General features: G+C 40.4%; 1 protein-coding gene across 4 annotated transcripts in view; it reads left to right on the top strand.

Annotated features, from left to right (window-relative positions):
- SEC24A (SEC24 homolog A, COPII coat complex component) overlaps nucleotides 1–20813 on the top strand; it is a 67811-nt gene that overhangs the window by 4099 nt on the left and 42899 nt on the right. For all 4 annotated transcript variants that reach the window (XM_013052488.2, XM_045075495.1, XM_045075496.1 and 1 more), the window contains exon 2: nucleotides 15344–15835. In XM_013052488.2, the coding sequence (XP_012907942.1) occupies nucleotides 15344–15835 (492 nt within the window). The remainder of the gene's footprint in view (nucleotides 1–15343; nucleotides 15836–20813) is intronic.

Here is a 20813-nt window from a genome sequence, read left to right as displayed (position 1 = left end):
GGAAGAGAGAGAGAGTGCATACATACTCTGTGGGAGCGGGGCAGAGAGGGAGAGGGACAAGCAGCCTACACACTGAGTGCAGAGCCCAACATGGGACTCCATTTCACAAACCTGAGATCATGATCTGAGCCAGAATCAAGTTGGCCGTTTAATCAGATGAGCCACCCAGGTATCCCATGACTCCCACTTTTAATTAGTTGGATTTTTTGACTACTTGGATCAATTTGCCAAGGCAGTTTCTAACTGTAGTTTTACTAATTTTATTTTTTGGTAATATTTACGTAATGTTCACTTTCTCCCAAATATAGTAGAGGTCTCAAAGGATATTTGTCATCATTTGTACCACCCAGATACCCCTGGTTTAATGTATGTAATTTTTTAATTTTTTGAAGAGTTTGTTTGAGAGAGAGAGCAAGCAAGCACACAAGCAGGTGGAGAGGCAGAGAGAGGAGAAGTGGACTCCTCGCTGAGCAGGGAGACCGATGTGGAGCTTGATCCCAGGACTTTGGGATCGTAACCTGAACTGAAGGCAGGCACTTAACCAGCTGAGCCACTGAAGTGCCCCTAACATATGTAATTTTGTAAAATAATACCTTTCTGCCCTCTGGACTATAAAAACTATACAAGCAAGGCTATCTGCTTTTGCACATCATCCTCTCTCCAACTTTCCACATGGTATCTAGCACATTTGAGGAATTACCAGTTTCATTGAATGGAAGTTTTAGAATTAGGTGTTTTGGAATTTAAGTCACTAAATATGTATTCACGTAATACAAGATTAGAGCTCATTTCCAAACTCCTTTTTTTCTGATGTATTTTTAGTGGTTTTTTTTTTTTTTTTTTTTTTTTTTTACAATATTAACTAAGAAAATAGAGTATGTTGGGGGTTGTTATTTGGTCATCAATTTAAATGTTAGACTTGTGCCATCTGCTGTAGGCATGACAGAATGTAGGTCTTTTTTAGTTTCATTATGATGTAAACCATGTTTATGATTGTGTATTTGATATAGAAAATCTCTAGTTATGAACAAAGCATGCTACAAATAAAATTGGCATGTGGTCTGTGATTGTTGTGGCCTTTTCATATTTTCAGTAGGGGCAATAACTTTGGACTTCCAAAACTTTTTGTGTATCTCTGTGAGAACTTTTGGTGTTGAGCTTCATGTTTGTCTCTGCTGATAGACTGGAAGTTCCTGAAAGACAGATATAGTAACCATAAGAACTAACATTTATTGTTTACATATTCCAAACCCAGTGCTAGGTTACATTATACCCATTATCTCATCTAATACTCACAACTGCACTGTGGGGTAAGAACTGTTAAGTACTGACAAGGAAACTATGATGCGGGATGCCTGGGTGGCTCAGTGGGATGTGCGTCTGCCTTAGGCTCCGGTTGTGGTCCAGGGGTTCTGGGACAGAGTCCCCCATCTGTTTCTCCCTCTGCCCCTCCCCTGTGCTCATGCACATGCGCATTCTCTCTCTCTCTCTCTCTCTCACTTGCGTGCTATCTTGAATAAATCAATAAAATCTTTAAAAAAAAAAAAAGGAAACTGTGATGGGTGGACAAGGAACTAGTTTAAGGTCACACAGCTAATAAATTGTGGAAACTAGATTTCAAGCGTAGGCAGTCTTAGTTAACCACTCTTACTCAGTTTATCTGGTTGTTATATCTGAATCTCAGGACCTAGCACCTGGAATTAGAGCCTGAATCAAGGATCAGAACCTTCTCTTTGGTTTCTTTGTGTAGGTGGATGCATATGATTATAGTAAGCTTATATTTTTCAAAATTGCCACGTAGCTTATTCTCCCTTGGATTATAATTATTATATAACCTGACCCTCACTTTTTTTAGTATATAGTCAGTTTCTTTGCTATTTCAACATCACATTTCATAAATGTTTTCCAGATTTTGTAATTGCTCCTACCCCACTTAGATTCCTTGCATTTGCTTTTCTCTTTCCATTGCTTTCCGAGTGCTATTATTTTTTAGTGACTGACCCACAAGTTGTACTCACACAGTGGCATCCATTTGTCGCACTTTAAGTTTCATTTGGTGAGCTCTCTTAGTGATCAGAATATATTTAATGTGTGGGGTGAGGTGCTGAATGAGATTCTTTCCCAATATTTAATTTATCATTCAAACCTGTTGTATTTAAAAATACCTACTCAAAGGGGCGCCTGGGTGGCTCAGTGGGTTAAAGCCTCTGTCTTTCGCTCAGGTCATGATCCCAGGATTCTGGGATCAAGCCCCACATCGGACTCTCTGCTCAGCAGGGAGCCTGCTTTCCTTCCTCTCTCTGCCTGTCAAAACAAAAACAAAAACAAAAAACCTACACAAAAAGAAGGAACTTGTCAAGGTTTAAGGAACATATTGCTCTCTCAAATGGGATATTTTTGAATACTTGGTCATTTTTCTCTGACTTTTACTTATACTTCTGTGTATGACACCATAATTAATAGAACCATACTCTGGAGAGCCTTGAATTAATTTAAATTGGTCATTCAGTTGAATTCATGTATGATTGATGGAAAATGTAAACTGTCCCTGGCAAATAGTATGTATTTACTGAATGGATTAATGAATGAATTGCTTAAGAATACAAAGAGTGCTCGTCTTTTTGCTTCAAATTTTAGGGAAAACCATTCTTGGCGCCATCTTTTCCCTTTAGTATTAAATTTGCATGAAAGGGATAGTTTATGGATTGTGCTTTTTTGACTGTCCAGTAGGCTTTCTTGAAGAAACTTGTAAAATTAAAATTTATTTTGGGGGCACTTGGGTGGCTTAGATGATTAAGTGTCTGCCTTGAGCTCAGGTCATGATCTCCAGGTCCTGGGATGAAGCCTGGCAGGGTCCCAGCTCAGCAGAGCTTCTCCCTATCCCTCTGCCTCTCCCCTTGCCTGTGCTCTCTCTGTTTCTTCCTCTCTCAAATAAATAAATAAAATATTTTTAAAAAATAAAATTTATTTTTTATTCATTGGAATAGTATACTGAAGTTTTTTGAAAATTTTTGCATTTTAGATTTCATTAGTAATCATATATCAAGGCATTTTGGCACATCAGTGGTTTCTTCATAAAGTTTCTTCTGATGTACATGAGAACCCCTAGGACATGACATTTTTACTAATGGGGGTTCTGGGATCCCATTGAGTGCAACAGAAATGGAATTTACAGGGGCAACTGGGTGGCTCAGTGGGTTAAGGCCTCTGCCTTCTGCTTGGATCATGGTCTCAGGGTCCTGGGATTGAGCCCCACATTGGGCTCTCGGCTCGGCGGGGAGCCTGCTTCCCCACACCCCTCTGCCTGCCTCTCTGCCTGTTTGTGATCTCTCTCTGTGTGTCAAGTAAATGAGTAAAATCTTTGGGGGGAAAAAAAAAGAAATGGAATTTACAAAGTTGGAACTTGTATCTCTTTGATTCTGAAGCTGCTGTTTGGGTAATTGAGTAGCAATCATTTACTTTTAAAGATTTATTTATTTATTTATTTACTTTGAGAAAGAGTAGGGGGAGGAGCAGAGGGAGAGGAAGAAGCAGAGTGCAGAGCCCTCCACAGGGCTTGATCTTATAACCCCAAGACAGACCTGAGCCGAAATCAGGTCAGACCCTCAGCCTACTGAACCACCCAAGTGCTGCCATCTGCTTTTATTTTAATCTCTTGTTTGCATCTTTGCCTCTTTACCTTCTCTAAATTTGGCTTCTATTTCCACACATCCCCCAAAACAGCTTTAAATAAGGCTACAGATGACTTTTTAGTTATTAAATACAAAAAATATTTTCATTTCTCATATTTTTCTTTTTTTTTTTTAAAGATTTGATTTATTTATTTGACAGAGAGAGATCACAAGTAGACGGAGAGGCAGGCAGAGAGAGAGAGAGAGAGAGAGGGGAGGAAGCAGGCTCCCCTCTGAGCAGGGAGCCCGATGCGGGACTCGATCCCAGGACCTTGAGATCATGACCTGAGCCGAACGGCTTAACCCACTGAGCCACCCAGGTGCCCCATCATTTCTCATATTTTTCAAGCAGCATCTGATGTTCTTCATTACTACTTGTTTCCATTTAAGACTCTTCTGATTTGTCTTTTTTTCCTCAACAGCAGTATTCTTTTTTTTTTTTTAAAGATTTTATTTATTTATTTGACAGAGAGAAATCACAAGTAGATGGAGAGGCAGGCAGAGAGAGAGAGGGAAGCAGGCTCCCTGCAGAGCAGAGAGCCTGATATGAGGCTGGATCCCAGGACCCTGAGATCATGACCTGAGCCGAAGGCAGCGGCTTAACCCACTGAGCCACCCAGGCGCCCCTCAACAGCAGTATTCTTAATTTTCTTCTTTTTTTGATTGCCTTTTTTCTCCTCTCTCTTCTTTAAAATTTATTTGCCAGAGAGAGGGCATGATCAGGGAGAAGTGGCAGAGGGAGAGGGAGAAGCAGGCTCCCCACTGAGCAGGGAGCCTGATGTGGGACTCAGTCCCAGCACCCTGGGATCCTGAAGGCAGATACTTAACTGACTGAGCCACCCAGATGTCCCTTCTTTTCTCTCTTTCTTAAATATTGGTGTTTCTCAGGTTCTGATTTGGTTCTCTTCTTTTTCTTTTGTTCTTAATAATAATAACAATAGGGGTGCCTAGCTGGTTCAGTCAGTATAGCATGTGACTTTTGGTCTAAAGGTTGTGAGTTTGAGCTCCATGTTGGGTGTAGAGATTACTTAAAAATAAAATCTTTCCTGGCTGGCACAGTTAAGTAGAGTATGGGCTCTTGTGAGTTTGAGCCTCAAGTTGGCTATAGAGATTATACAAAAAAAAAAAAAAAAAAAGAAGAAGAAGAAGCAAAAAAACTTTAAAAATTTAAAAAGAAAACCCCCCAAATTTTTTTTCACATCATTTCTGTAGCTAGGTTTCTTCTTTTCTTACTCTATGTATACTTCCGGATGTCATTAATCCCCATGGTATTAAATGTTGTGTATGTGCCAGTGATTGCCAAAGTTATAATCATAAGCTGAAATCCGTCTCTTTGGCTGCAGATAGATGTCTTTCTGTTGTACATCTGTACTTGGATTTCTTGGTGACACCTGAAAGTATATTTAAAATAATTCTTTATTCCCTCCTCCTTTTGCTGTTCTCTATCTTTCCCAATTCTTTTCTTCTCCTTCTCTCCAGTGAATGGCACTGCTGTCCACTGAGTTGTTCAGTTTGGAATCTGGGGAGTTATCCCTGATTGCTTCCTCTATTCACTTTCTTCACATGAACTCAGATATTCAGTTCCACATCAAGTCCCATTAGTTGTATTTCTTCAGTCAGTTTTTAAAACTTACGTATGGGTGTTAAATATTTGTTTGCAACTCTAATGTTAAATTTTTTTTTTAAAAAGGTATGCAAACACAAAGCTAGGCTTAAACTTCATATGTTTATAGGTTCTGTACAATGTAAAAGTAAAAGTTAAAATAAAAACATCTGTAAAAGCAGTACAGTTCAAAGTTAACATATTAAATAATGTGATGGATTATGTCGGGTTGAAGCCAAAACTGATTGGATTGTTTTAATTTTGTACGTGTTGGAACATCATTTGGGGGTTATCATGGTCAGTCTTCTTTTCTTTTTAAACTCAAGTGTTGCCTGGGTGGCTGAGGGGGTTGAGCATCCAACTTGATCTCAGTTCAGGTCTTGATCTCAGTATGAGGCCCACCTTGGGCTCCATGCTGCTCATGGATCTACTTAAAAAAATGCGGGGCACCTGGGTGGCTCAGTGTTTGACTTTGGCTCAAGTTGTGATCTCGGGATCCTGGGATGGAGCCCTCCATTGGGCTCCACACTCAGTGGGAGTCAGCTTCTCCCTCTTCCTCTGCCCCATTTCCATTCATTTTTCTTTCTCTCTCTCTATCTCTCTCAAATAAATAAATATAATCTTCAGAAATTGAAAAAATAAAGATGAAACTTGTTTTCAGTTGTGGGGGAAGAACTTTTCCTACACTGTTAGATTTGGTGTTTGGGGGCCTGTGAATTAAACTGGCAAGAGACAGAGATCAGTAAGAGAGAAGATACCATTTTTTTATATAGTATGAGAGTTTACAAAGATGTGACTCAAGGAGACAGATAGAATTTGGAATTTAGGTACTATCCTTTCTTTTTTTTTTCCTGGATTTTATTTATTTATTTGACAGAGAAGGAGAGCACAAATGGGGAACGGGAGAGGGAGAAGCAGGTCCCCACTGAGCAGGAAGCTGATGTAGGGCTCAATTCCAGGACCCTGGGATCATGACCTGAACCAAAGGCAGACATTTAACTGACTGAGCTGCCAACCACCCCTTAGGTGCCATCTTAATAGCAGAAGGGGAGAGAGAGAATGGCACTTACGGTAAAACAAAATGATTTTTAGGAAAAATGGGGCCCTTAATAGAATTGATGGGAGATTTGATAGTTCTGTGGCAATATGTTTAAGTGTGGTGTGGAGACTTCTCATTTCAGGTGATAGGAGTCAGTTATCTCTGGTTGTTCCTGGGCTGGAGATTTATGATAATTGAGTTTTTTGGCATTCTTTTGGGAGGCTCTGCTTTTGGTTGACTAAGAGATTTAAGGAACTTATGCCCTGTGCTCAGAATAACTTGTATATCACAGTGCTGTGTTCTCGACCCATTCATAATCTCTGATCTCTAATTTTGATGGACTACTTACTTTATTAATGACTTCAGAATAAAAAAAAAAATTAAAATCATTTTAAGTAAGCTCTAAGCCCAGCATGGGGCTTGAACTCATGATCCTGAAATCAAGAGTCACATACTCAGTTGGTTAAGTGTCAGACTTCAGCTCAGGTCATGATCTCAGGGTCCTGGGATTGAGCCCCATGTTGGGCTCCCCACTCATCAGGGAGTCTCTCCCTCTTCCGCTGCCCTCCCCCCCTTGTGCACACACTGGCTCTCTTTCTCTCTCAAATAAATAAATAAATAAATAATTTTTTATCTTAAAGTCATACACTCTACTGGCAGCCAGCCAGGTGCTGCCTTATTTTGTGCATTTTTAAAAAGGATTTTATTTATTTGACAGAGCGTGTGTTGGAAAGGGGGAGAGAGGGGGAGAGAGAGAATCTTAAGCAGACTTTGTGTGGAGCATGGAGCCCCATGTAGGGCTCAGTCCCAGGACCCTGAGATCATGACCTGAGCAGAAACTGAGAGTTGGACTCTCAACTCTCAACCTACTGCATCACCCATTTGTGCATATTTTTTTAAAAGATTTTATTTATTTATTTGACAGAGAGAAATCACAAGTAGATGGATAGGCAGGCAGAGAGAGAGAGAGAGAGAGGGAAGCAGGCTCCCTGCCGAGCAGAAAGCCCGATGCGGGACTCGATCCCAGGACCCAGCGATCATGACCTGAGCCGAAGGCAGGGTCTTAACCCACTGAGCCACCCAGGCGCCCCACCATTTGTGCATTTTGATGATGCTTGGCTTTCATGTGGCTGGACCTGGATTGAAGGCCTTTTTTTGCATTTAGCCTATGATAAAACAGTAAATAAAAATACAAAATGAACCATGAAATCTTGTGATAAGATTAGGCTGTGAAATATCTGTTTTTACCCATAAGACCCACAATATGCTTATGAATTAACTTTTGACAAATGTTTTTACTTCTTTATATTTATTTATTTATTTTTAAAAGATTTTATTTATTTATTTGACAAGAGAGATCACAATTAGGCAGAGAGAGAGTGAGAGAGGGAAGCAGGCTCCCTGCTGAGCGGAGAGCCCCATGCGGGACTCGATCCCAGGACCTTGAGATCATGACCTGAGCCGAAGGCAGCAGCTTAACCCCCTGAGCCATCCAGGTGCCCATATTTATTTATCTTTGACAAATGTTCTTACTGATTCAAACATCTCTATATTCCCATGGCTGCTTTTTATTTAGTCAGTGGTTTCTTGTCTGGACTACAGCTGTAGACTCCTTTCAGTCTCTGATCTCTTCTCTAATCCCTAAGAGGTTCTCTTACATGCAAATTTAAAATGTCTCACAGGTAGCCTTTCCAAGCCTCCCATTGCTCTTAGGATGAAATCCAGACTTTTTTTTTTTTTTTTTTTTTAAGACTTTATTTATTTAAGAGCTAGAGAAAGAGAGAGAGAGAGTGAGAGCACACACCTGGGGCGGAGTAGAGGTTGAGGAACAAGGAGACTGTTCTGAATGTGTAGTTGGACTCAGGGCACCATCCTATGACCTTGAGATCACAACCCAAGCCAGAATCAAGAGTGGGATGCTTAAGTGACTGAGCCACCCAGGCGCCCTTGAAATCCAGACTCATTAAGGGAAAAATTCTGAACTTGTGTTGCACTGCAGAGATTTGCTCAGTCACTTGTCTTTTGTTCTGTTATACTGAACTTCTTTCACAGTGCCTTTGTATGACCACAGGCTGTTGTGCATGTTGCTCCCCTTTCTGGAAACAGTCTTGATACTCATTTTCCTGGAACTAACTCTGATTATCTCTTAAGATCTTAGTTGAAGCTTCCCTTTCTCAGGAAACCATCTTTGCTACCTTTTTGCCTTCTCTTTAGACCAGGTGTTACTTCCTCCGTGCTCTCATAGTGCCCTGGGTTGCCACTGTCACATCACTCTCAATTGTCCTTGCCTGGTTCTTTGCCTTCCAATCTGGACTGTGAGCTACTTGAGGGCAGTGTTGAAGTGGATCTTATTCACCTTTGTTTACTCCAATGATATTTGGTAAATGTGTGTTTTAAGGAAGGAATGAATAGAATGTTCTTAACCATTTGGAATAAAATGAATAATTAGGTTAAATACAGGATTAGTCTTAACTAAAAGAAACACTAGGAAAAAAGATTAGTTCAGATGAAATTATTTGATTTACTGAAAACAGCCTTAGGGGAGTGCTACATTCTTAAGGGCACAAATACATGTTTCTTAGATGAAGACAGCAAACATTTATTGAGTACTATGAGAAATACCACTGTAAGTGTTTCATATAAATCTCATTTTATAAAAAAAGATTTTACTTACTTATTTGACAGCAAGAGAGGGAACACAGCAGAGGGGGAGTAGGAGAAGGAGAAGCAGGCTTTCTGCTAAGCAGGGAGCCCAATGTGGGGCTCGATTTGAGGACCCTGGGATTATGACCTGAGCTGAAGGCAGATGCTTAATCATCTGAGCCTCCCAGGTACCCCAAAGCCACTTTTAAAAACAGATTTATTGAGATATAATAATTCACATACTATACTATTCACCTATTTAAAGTATACAAGTAAGTAGTTTTCAGTATATTCATCATCACACCTGCTTTGCTTTGATTTGATTTGATTTATTTTTAAGTGAGCTCCGTGCCAACTCTGGAGTGCTATGGGAGGGTTTGAACTCACAACCTTCAGATCAAGACCTGAGCTGAGATCAAGAGTTGGATGCCTATGGGCACCTGGGTGGTTCAGTGGGTTAAGCTTCTGCCTTCAACTCGGGTCATAATCTCAGGGTCCTAGAATCAAGCCCAGCATCAGGCTCCTTGCTCAGCAGGAGCCTGTTTCTCCCTCTCCCTCTGCTTATCACTCCCCAGCTTGTTGTCTCTGTGTGTGTCAAATAAATAAATAAAATCTTAAAAAAAAAGAAACCTACAAAACAGTTGGACACCTAACCAGCTGAGCTACCCAAGCGCCCCCACAATCGATTTTCATCACCTCCCTCCCCAACCTTAAACCCATTAGGTCACTCTCCATTTGTCCCCGGGGTGGGGGGTAGAAGTTTTCCTCTATCTGAGGTTTTCTAGATGGACTAAGAATTAAATACATGAGACAGATTAATATTACATGTGCAGAGAGACCCAATAATGAAATTGAGACCTAAAGAAATGACCAAGGCAGGTACTTTTATACTTTTTAGACAGGCAGTGAATCTGTGAGAAATTGACAGGACAGAACTTAACTTTGAAAGCTTCAATTAGCGGGACGCCTGGGTGGCTCAGTTGGTGGACGACTGCCTTCGGCTCAGGTCATGATCCTGGAGTCCCGGGATCGAATCCCGCATCGGGCTCCCAGATCCATGGGGAGTATGCTTCTCTCTCTGACCTTCTCCTCGTTCATGCTCTCTCTCACTGTCTCTCTCTCAAGTAAATAAATAAAATCTTTAAAAAAAAAAAAAGAAAGAAAGCTTCAATTAGCAAGGAATAATATTTTTTTAAGATTTTATTTATTTATTTGACAGATGAGATCACAAGTAGACAGAGAGGCAGGCAGAGAGAGAGAGGAGGAAGCAGGGTCCTTGCTGAGCGGAGAGCCCATGCGGGGCTTGATCCCAGGACTCAGGGATCATGACCTGAGCAGAAGGCAGAGGCTTTAACCCACAGAGCCACCCTGGTGCCCCCCCCTTTTTTTCTGTAAGATTTTATTTATTTAGGGTCACCAGGGTAGCTCAGTCATTGAGCATCTGCCTTCAGCTCAGGTCATGATCCTGGGGTCCTGGGATTGAGCCCCGCACGGGGCTCCCTGCTTGCCGGGAAGCCTGCTTCTCCCTCTCACTTTGCCTGCTTGTATTCCCTCTCTCGATGTATCTCTCTCTTTCTCTCTCTGTCAAATAAATAAAATCTTAAAAAAAAAAAAAGATTTTATTTATTTGTGAGAGAGAGCACAGGTTGGGTAGGAAGAGGGATAAGCAGACCCCCTGCTGACCAAGGAGTCCAATATGGGGCTTGATTGCAGAGCATTGGAATCATGACTTGAGTTGAAGACAGAAATTTAACCAACTAAGCCACTCAGGCGCCCCAGGCATCCTACTCTTGATCTCAGGTCTTAATCTCAGGGTTGTGGGTTTGAGCACTATGTTGGTCTCCGCACCGAGCATGGAACCTACTTAAAATAATCACTGATAGAGGGGCGCCTGGGTGGCTCAATGGGTTAAAGCCTTTGCCTTTGGCTCAGGTCATGATCCCAGGGTCCTGGGATGGAGCCCCGAGTTGGGCTCTCTGCTCAGCAAGGAGCCTGCTTCCTCCTCTCTCTCTCTGCTTGCCTCTCTGCCTACCTGTGATCTCTGTCAAATAAATAAATAATATCTTTTTTAAAAAGTCACTGATAGGGACGCCTGGGTGGCTCAGTTGGTTAAGCAGCTGCCTTCGGCTCAGGTCATGATCCCAGCATCCTGGGATCGAGTCCCACATCAAAGGAGCCCGCTTCTCCCTCTGACTCTGCCTTCCACTCTGTCTGCCTGTGCTCGCTCTCGCTCGCTCTCTCTCTGACAAATAAATAAATAAAATCTTTAAAAAAAAAAAAAGTCACTGATAGAGATTATATAAATATTTCATTCCTTGTTAGACTATGAATTTATTTATTTATTTATTGGTTTAGACTGTTTATTCAGTGGATTATAATCCACTGATATTATTATTACTTATTTTGAATTTATATTATCTCAGATGGCTTTTGGGTGCCCTTCAAGCTGTCCACTCTGTTTCTTGTATTATATCATTCCTGGGCACTTTAACTTCTGGCACAGTAAGATACTATAGGCTCTTGTACTTTCTAAGATTCCTTTTTTTTTTTTTTTAAAGATTTTATTTATTTATTTGACAGACAGTGATCACAAGTAGGCAGAGAGGCAGGCAGAGAGAGAGTGGGGGAAGCAGGCTCCCCGCTGAGCAGAGAGCCTGACACAGGGCTCGATCCCAGAACCCTGAGATCATGACCCGAGCCGAAGGCAGAGGCTTTAACCCACTGAGCCACCCAGGTGCCCCTAAGATTCCTTTTTTGTTTATTGGTTTTTGTTTTGTTTTGTTTTGTTTTTTGTTTTTGTTTTTTCTTTTATATTTTGCTAGCCATGATTCCTTTTAGTGGAGAGAAAAATACTTAGAAACCAAGATCTTGTACTAGATGTAATCAGAGAATTAGAATGTCTCTGCTACCAGTCTCAGCAGACAGAATTAAGGAAACTACCTATCTATATATGTATTGAAATCCATGAGTTTCAGTTGTAACTCCCAGTGCAGACCCACCCACCATCATTAGGTTCATTCATTCTAGTTTGCCCCTTTCCATATTTGTGACTCCCTTCTCAGAGAGTGAGAGACCTTGCTTCCATTATCCTGTATGGATTTAATTGGTTAGTTCTCCTGTGTGTAACCATTCTCCCATTGCTGGTGCTGCTCTGTCATTCTATTCTACCTTCCCTCCGGTGTGGATGCTTATACCTTTTCCCCAACCCCATGTCTTTAGCACCGAATTTTTCAAGAAAGGAACTATTTTGCTTTTTAGCTTATTTATTTAGATTTTATTATTTATTTATTTAGAGTGTGAGTGAAAGGAGGGGCAGAAGGAGAGAAAATCTTAAGCAGGCTCTATGGTCATTGTGGATCCTCTTGTGGGACTCGTTCTGATGACCCTGAGGTCATGACCTGAGCCAAAATCAAAAGCGGACTGCTTAATTGACTGAGCTACCCAGGCATCCTTAATTTATTTAAAAGTCATGCTTATAAGAATATCCAGCATGGTGCCATATCATGGAATAATTTTTTTATAAACATATAATATATTTTTATCCCCAGGAATGGAATAATTTTTTTTTTTACCTTTAAGAGATCCCATCAGCGGGGCGCCTGTGTGGCTCAGTGGGTTAAAGCCTCTGCCTTTGGCTTAGGTCATGATCTCAGGGTCCTGGGATCGAGCCCCGCATCAGGCTCTCTGCTCAGCGGGGAGCCTGCTTCCTCCTCTCTCTCTCAGCCTGCCAAATAAATAAATAAAATCTTTAGGAAAAAAAAAAAAAGAGAGATCCCATCAGGTGAATACTGTAGCATTTGAAACTAGCTTTTATTACAGTTGATTCTCACATTTCTCCAAATAAAGTCCCTATCTTCATGGATCGTATGTTATAGTGAGGTGGAGAGACTATAAATAAATAACATGTGTCATTTTAACACTAGAAGGAAAAATAAAGCAGGGTCAGAGGTGAAGAGAATGAAAAGAGGTGCTATTTGAATTATGGTGTTCACGTGGTGCTTCTTTGAGGAGATTGTTCGAAAAGAGACCCGAGTAAAGACACTGAATGAGATTATCTTGGGGAAGAGCATTCTTGGCAGAGTTAAAAAGTGAAGGAACCCTATGGTAGGAGCATATTTAAGCTTGTTGTAGGAACATTCAGGTGGGTGGGACTGGAGCTGAACAGAGGAAAAGGAGTAGGAAATTGAATAGCTTGTTTATGAAGGTCTTTCGCCATTAAATGAAGTAACATGTCAGTTGACAGTGACTTTACCATATGCATATATTAAACTCAAAGATGAGGGTCTTCATTATACATAAATATTTAAAGAGGAGCTGGGGCATCTAGGTGGCTTAATCAGTTAAGCATCCACGTCTTGATTTTTGCTCAGGTCATTATCTCAGGGTCATGAGTTCTGGCCCAAGTACAACTCCAAGCTCAACACGGAGTGTATTCATCCTTCTCCCTCTGGTCTTCCTTGTTCTCTCTCTCTTTCAGATAAATAAATAAATAAAATCTTTAAAAAAAAAAAAAAGTTGCACACTCTACTGACTGAGCCACCCAGGTGCACTCTGAGTGCTATCTTTTTAAAAAGTATTTTGACTGGTACAGTCTTTTAAGCATTTGCCTTTGATCTCAGGGTCCTGGGCTTGAGCCCCACATTGGGGATCCCTGCTAAGTGGGGAGTCTGCTTCTCTACCCTCTACTCCTCCTGCCCCGCTTGTGCTCATACTCGCTTGCTCTCAAATAAAATCTTTTTAAATAGTGTTTATCTATTTCCTTTTATTGTCTAATTTAAGCAACAGAAATAACAGTATATTCCTGAGTAGAAGTAGTAGTTCTAGGGATTTTTCTTTATAGCAGCTTTATTTTGTAATTAGTTTTAATCTTTTTAATTTTTAAAATATTTTTATTTGTTTGATAGAGATCACAAGTAGGCGGGGGGCGGGGAGCAGGCTCCCCGCTGAGCAGAGAGCCCAACGCGGGGCTCCATCCCAGGACCCTGAGATCATGATCTGAGCTGAAGGCAGAGGCTTTAACCCACTGAGCCACCCAGGCGCCCCATAACAGCTTTAAAATGGACAATTCATTGATTTTTCTTGTATTCACAGAGTTTTGCAACCATCACTACTATCAATTTTATAATTTTTTAAAGATTTTTAAAAAATTTATTCATTTGTGAGAGAGACAGAAAGAGCACAAGGAGGGGGAGCAGCAGGCTTCCTGCAACCATCACTACTATCAGTTTTATAATATTTTTATAATACCCAAAAGAAACCCTATTCTTACTGGCAGTTACTCCCCATTCCCTCCTCCTCCCAGCCCCTACAATCTCCCAGCGCCTGCAGTCCAGCAAATACAACTGGATTTTGCTGTTCAGCACATTTCATATAAATGAATCATACAACGTATGCTCTTGATGGCCAGCATCTTTCACTCAGCATAATGTTGTCAAGGTTTATCTATGTTGTAAAATGTAGTCAATATTGCATTCCTTTTTATGATATTGCGTTGTATAGATGTACCCTTTGTTTATCTGTTCATTGGTTGATGGACATTTGGGTTGTTTGTACTTTTTTGCAATTATGAATAATGATGTTATGAACATTTGTGCATGAGTTTTTATGCAAGGTAAGAGTGGAATTGCTGGATTATATGATAACTAGGTTTAATACTTTGAGGAACTGCCAAATTGTTTTCTACTGTAGTTGCCCCATTTTACACTTCTTTTAGCATTGTGTGAGGTTTTCAGTTTCTCCACATTTTTTTTAAAGATAGATTTATTTATTTATTTGTTTGTTTGTTTGTCGGAGACCAAGAGAGAGAGTGCGCAAGCAGGGGTAATGGCAGGCAGGGGCAGAAGGAAAAACACGCTGCCCACTGAGCAAGGATCCCAATGCAGGACTGGATCCAATAACCCTGGGATCATGACTTGAGCCAAAGGTAGACGCTTAACCAACTGAGCCACCCAGGTGTCCTGTAAAGATTTCATTTATTTATTTGACAGAGAGAGACACGGTGAGAGAGGGAACACAAGCAGGGGGAGTGAGAGAGGGAGAAACGGGAGCCTGATGCAGGGCTCAGTATTTTCTCCAGGTTCTTGTTAACACTAAAATGTTTACCGACTTTTTCATTTCAGTCATCCAGATTGGTGTGAGTGCCATCTCACTGTGGTTTTGATTTGTATTTCTCTAATGACTAATAATGTTGAGTGTTTTTGCATGTGCGTATTGACTGTTTGCATATCTCTTTGGAAATATATTTGAATGCCTGAATCTTTTGTTCATTTTTAAATTGGGTTGTCTTTTTATTATTTAATTATAAGAGTACCATATGCATTACTGTATTTCTTAAAGTATTTTTATTGCTTTGTTTGCAATACTAATTTTTCCTCCTCTTATTGGAAGGTCCTGTCCAAAATGCACTGGTGTCTTCACAAATATCAGTGAACCAAGGATATAATTCTCAGCTTCCAGGATCCTATCCTCATCTAATACCAGCAAAGACATTGAATCCAGTCTCTGGACAGTCTAACTATGGTGGTTCTCAGACTGTTTCTCCGTTAAGTAATTATCAGGGACCTGGGCAGACTCTTCACAGACCACCTGTGGCTTCTAATCCAGCGACACCTTCACTTCACAGTGCTCCTGTTCCCCGAATGCCACTACCTACTTCTCATAACCCAGCTGCTACACCAATGCCTTCTGGTAGCTTTCTTCCTGGAGCCAACGTACATCCACCTTTGAATTGGCAGTATAACTATTCATCCACAGGATCACAGACAAACCATTGTCCTCCTGCATCATCCCAACCAACTATATCTGGGAATACAAATTTGACAAGTCATCAGTATGTCTCTTCTGGAGATCCTTCATTTCAAAACAACTTCATAAAATCAGGTAGAGTTCTTATTAGGAGTACTTCCTCTGTAGAAATGAGAAAATTTTGGGAGTTGAGATGTTATAATTTATATTTCAAGACTTAAAACCAAATGGAGAACTCTTAGTTTTCTCATTGTTAATCTTTAAATAAGTTACTTCTCTAACCTTGAGTTAGCTTAGAATCATGGGTTTGCTTTTTACCTTTGATGGTATCCTCTGTGTTTCTTTGAGTCACCCATGATACTTCAGGGAATCAGGTATGCATGTAGATCTACTTCCTTATGGGCTTGCCATTACTGTTTTTTAACTGGGTTCCATATTAAGAAGCTCAGTTCCATATTAAGAAGCTCGGTCTCTTTTTTGTTGTCTTGATCTGAGGCTTGGGTTATCTTTTTGTTATGGCTTAGACAGTTTTGGTCCCCAGAAAGTGTAGGATCCTGACAATAACTTTGTAGTGAAGAGTGTTAATTACCAGAATTGCAGCCAGAAAGCAGTGGGCAGAGATTTATATTTATTTTTTCTTGTAAGGATTTTATAGTTTTAGCTCTCATATTTCGGTCTTTGATCAATCTGGAGTTAATTTTTGTGAATAGTGTGAGGTAGGGGTTCAGCTTCATTCTTGTGCGTATGAGTATACATTTGTCCCAGGACTATTGGATGGTAAGACTGTTCTTTGTTTCATTGAATGGTGTTGGCACCCTTATTGAAAATCAATTGATCATAAATGTAAGGGACTCTGATCTATAACTGTCTTTATACCAGTACCAAACAACTTGATTACTATAGGTTTGTAGTAAGTCTTGAATTTGGGAAGTATGACTCCTCCAACTTTTTTCTTTTCTCTTTCTTCTCTTTTCTTTTTTTAAAAGATTTTATTTATTTATTTGAGAAAGAGAGAGCACGAGCAGGAGGAGGGGCAGAGGGAGAAGCAGACTCCCCACTGAGCAGGGAGCCCCACGCAGGGCTCATCCTAGGACCCTGAGATCATGACTCGAGCTGAAGTCAGATGCTTAACAGACTGAGCCACTCAAGCACCCCTCCAACATTGTTTTTCTTTTTCAAGTTTGTTGTGACTATTCTGCCTTCCTTGGCATTTTCATAAGAATTTTAGGATTAGTTTGTCAATTTGCAGTTTTGGTTGGGATTGTGTGTACATCAGTTTGTATATCAAAATTTGGTCATATCTGGTTCACAATTACATTTAACCATTTCGCTGTTCCTACTTAGCTCTTAAAATTAGTGTCTTGTACACTTAACAAAATTAATAGTGTTACTTTAAAAAGCTTTTAAAATTCTGTATTGAGATCTGCAGGTTGATTCTGTTGAGCCGACATCCTCAAGGAAATGAACTAGTAAAAACTTCCAAATGAAATAGTAATATCAATAGTTACCTAGTGTATGTATTCCTGTATACTACATATACTTGAACTGCTGAAACTGTTTTTCTTGGCCTCTGATCAGTCATTGGCTCTGGTGAATACATTTTGCATTTTGGTCTATAAAGGCTAAAGTTGCTTCTAGAAAATTGGTTTCTTTCTTTTTTTTTTTTTTTAATATTTTATTTATTTACTTGTCAGAGACAGAGTGAGAGAGTGAGCAAGGACAGGCAGGGGGAGTGGCAGGCAAAGGGAGAGGACAAGCAGGCTCCCCGCTGAGCAGGGAGCCCAATGAAGGACTTGATTCCAGTACCCTGGGATCATGACCTGCACTGAAGGCAGACACTTAACCAATTGAAACTGAAAATTGGTTTCTGTGTAGAAATCTTCTGATCTGCAGTTGTTCAAACTGAAATCGTCTGGTTACTTTTATTCTTATTCATTTGGCACCATGAGTGAGCATCAGTCATTTGAAATTAATGAATTTTCATGTCATTATTGATAATTATAAGTAACATTTATTGAATGTTTTTATTTTCCAGCACTTTGCCAAACTTCTGTATGTGGTATCTTAATTAATCTTCATGACAGTATCTTCTTTTACAGATAAGAAATGAGGTTTGAATACTTGGCCCAAAGCCACAAGAGAATAGTTTGGAAAAAGCTACTATTAAAAAACTATTTAGGGGCGCCTGGGTGGCTCAGTGGGTTAAAGCCTCTGCCTTCGGCTCAGGTCATGATTCCATAGTCCTGGGATGGAGCCCCACATCGGGCTCTCTGCTCAGCAGGGAGCCTGCTTCCTCCTCTCTCTCTGCCTGCCTCTCTGCCTACTTGTGATCTCTGTCTGTCAAATAAATAAATAAACAAAATCTTAAAAAAAAAAAAAAACTATTTAGGGGCTCCTGAAGGAGCCACTGAGGGTGGCTCAGTGGGTTAAAGCCTCTGCCTTTGGCTCAGGTCATGATCCCGGGGTCCTGGGATCGAGCCCCACATCGGGCTCTCTGCTCAGTGGGGGGCCTGCTTCCTCCTCCTCTCTCTCTGTCTGCCTCTCTACCTACTTGTGATCTCTGTCTGTAAAATAAATAAATAAAATCTTAAAAAAAAAAACTATTTATGAGTAGATATAGCTTCTTATTAAAAAGCACATCATTAATAATCTGAAATTTTTTCAGTTATTACAAGCCCTCAGGTAGAGAGCTACACCACAGATACGGTGAAAGACAAAAGCAAATGACAAAACTTAGGAAGCTTCTTATATAAAAGAAGGGGAAGAAAGATACATTTACTAAGAAAATGAACCTTAAATAAATATATGATTATCCTTCTTTTTTCTTAGATACTTCTAAAAAAAATTCCTCATTTTTTTAACACTTAATTGGTAGTAGGTGCCTGATTATCTGATCTCAAAACTGTATCTAGGTTATGCTAAGTTTCGAGTCCACATCATTAAATTTCTCTTTTTTCCTTTTTTTTTTTTAAGATTTTATTTATTTATTTCAGAGAAAGAGCATGGAAATATGAACAATGGGAGAGGGCGTCTAAGGGAGGAGGAGACTCTCCACTGATCAGAGAGCGGTTGCTGGGGCTCAATCCCAGGGTCCTGAGATCAGGACCTGAGCTGAAGGCAGATTCTTTTTTTTTTTTTTCTTTTAAGATTTCTATTTATTTATTTATTTGTTTGTTTGTTTGTCTATTTTGTCAGAGGAGAGAGAGAGCACAAGCAGCAGGCAGGGAGAGAAGCAGGCTCCCCGCTGAGCAAGGAGCCCAATGTGGGACTTGATCCCAGACACTGGTATCTTGACCTGAGCTGAAGGCAGACACTTAACCGACTGAGCCACCCAGGCACCCAATCTGACTTTGCTTTTACCTCATAAGCCATCTTTTAACATCCTTACATTGGCTTTAGGGGTCTCAAGAGGGCAGGTTCTAAAACTCTAGCTACTAATGTTATATATAAGATTTATTCAACTTGAGGGGCGCCTGGGTGGCTCAGTGGGTTAAAGCCTCTGCCTTTGGCTCAGGTCATGATCCCAGGGTCTTGGGATAGAGTCCCACATCGGGCTCTCTGCTCAGTGGGGACCCTGCTTCTCCGTCTCTCTGCCTGCCTGTCTGCCTACTTGTGATCTCTGTCTGTCAAATGAATAAATAAAATTAAAAAAAAAAAAAGAATTATTCAACTTGAGGGGCACCTGGGTGGCTCAGTTGGTTAAGTGCCTGCCTGACTCTTGGTCTCAGCTCAGGTTTTGATCTCGCAGTCATGAGTTCAAAGTCTGTTGGACTTCACACAGGGCTTGTGACTACTTAAAAAAGAAAAAATTATTCAGCTTGAAAAAATGTCTACTTTAGGGGCTCCTGGTGGCTCAGTGTAAGCCTCTGCCTTTGACTCAGGTCATGATCTCAGGGTCCTGGGATCAGGCCCTACATCGAGCTCTCTGCTCAGTAGAAGCCTGCTTCCCCTTCTCTCTCTGCCTGCCTCTCTACTTACTTGCAATCTCTCTCTTTCTCTGTCAAATAAATAAATAAAGTCTTTTTAAACAGTCTACTTTATGAAATGTAGCATGTTGTGGTTTCAATTTTTTTTCTTAAACCTGTGAAAAATCTCTATAAGCTCACTTGTATTTTGTTAAACATTAGGTTGTTACACCTTTGTGGCCAGATGTATCATACATTTTTGCTCGTGTTGAGTTGGTAGTGTACCTTGTCCTTTTGTTCTTTCGACCTGTCTGTATTGCCATGGATATATATCAGTGCTTCCTTGATAAGGGAGTTATATGGCAGTAATCTGTATCTTCAGTTGTTAACAGGGCACTGATTTGTCTTGTTCGGAGCTATAAGGTTCAGTAATAACAATCACGTTTCATTTTGACCCTGGAGAATTGAACAGTATTGAAGAAACATTGAAAATTTTCGTATCTGGGTCTCTTTATCCCTTTACTTTAAAAAATCACAAGGTTTTACAAATACAGGTAGAATATCAGTAAAATTCATTTATTATCTATTTCACTTACAAATTCAGAGGATTTAAAAAGTCCTGGAATTTGGACACGTGGTTGGTTCAGTGGGTTAAGCCTCTGCCTTCTGCTTAGGTCATGATCTCAGGGTCCTAGGATCAAGCACCATATCAGGCTCTCTGCTCAGCAGGGAGCCTGCTTCCCCCTCTCTCTGCCTGCCTCTCTGCCTACTTGTGATTTCTCTCTGTCAAATAAATTTTTAAAATCTTAAAAAAAAAAAAAGAAAAGAAAACTCGTGAAATCAAGGCAGCAAGATACTGGTAGATATAATGAAAAATACCACGTCATTCCTAGTTTAGTTTTGTGAGTAGTGTTAAACTTCTCAGATATCAGTGTTTTATAAAGTATATACTTTAACTTTTGTATCATTTCCTGATTTTTTAAGCCTAGGAAGTGTTCCTTTGTTTTCTTTTCTTCCTTCCTTCTTCCTTTCCTTTCTCCTTCTCTTCCCCTTCCCTCCCTCCCTCCCTCCCTTCCTTCCTTTCTTTATTTTCTTTGAGAGAGAACTTGTGAGCAGGGGAGAGGAATAGAGTAAGAGGGAGAAAGAGAACCTTAAGCAGGCTCCAAAGCTCAGCAGAGACCCCCACATGGGGCTCGATTCCAAAACCC

The sequence above is a fragment of the Mustela putorius genome, unplaced genomic scaffold (assembly GCF_011764305.1).
Source record: "Mustela putorius furo isolate JIRA1106 unplaced genomic scaffold, ASM1176430v1.1 tig00000145_pilon_pilon_pilon, whole genome shotgun sequence".
Lineage (NCBI taxonomy): Eukaryota > Metazoa > Chordata > Mammalia > Carnivora > Mustelidae > Mustela > Mustela putorius.
Note: the sequence above shows the minus strand (reverse complement) of the source record. Positions and strands in the feature narration are given on the sequence as shown.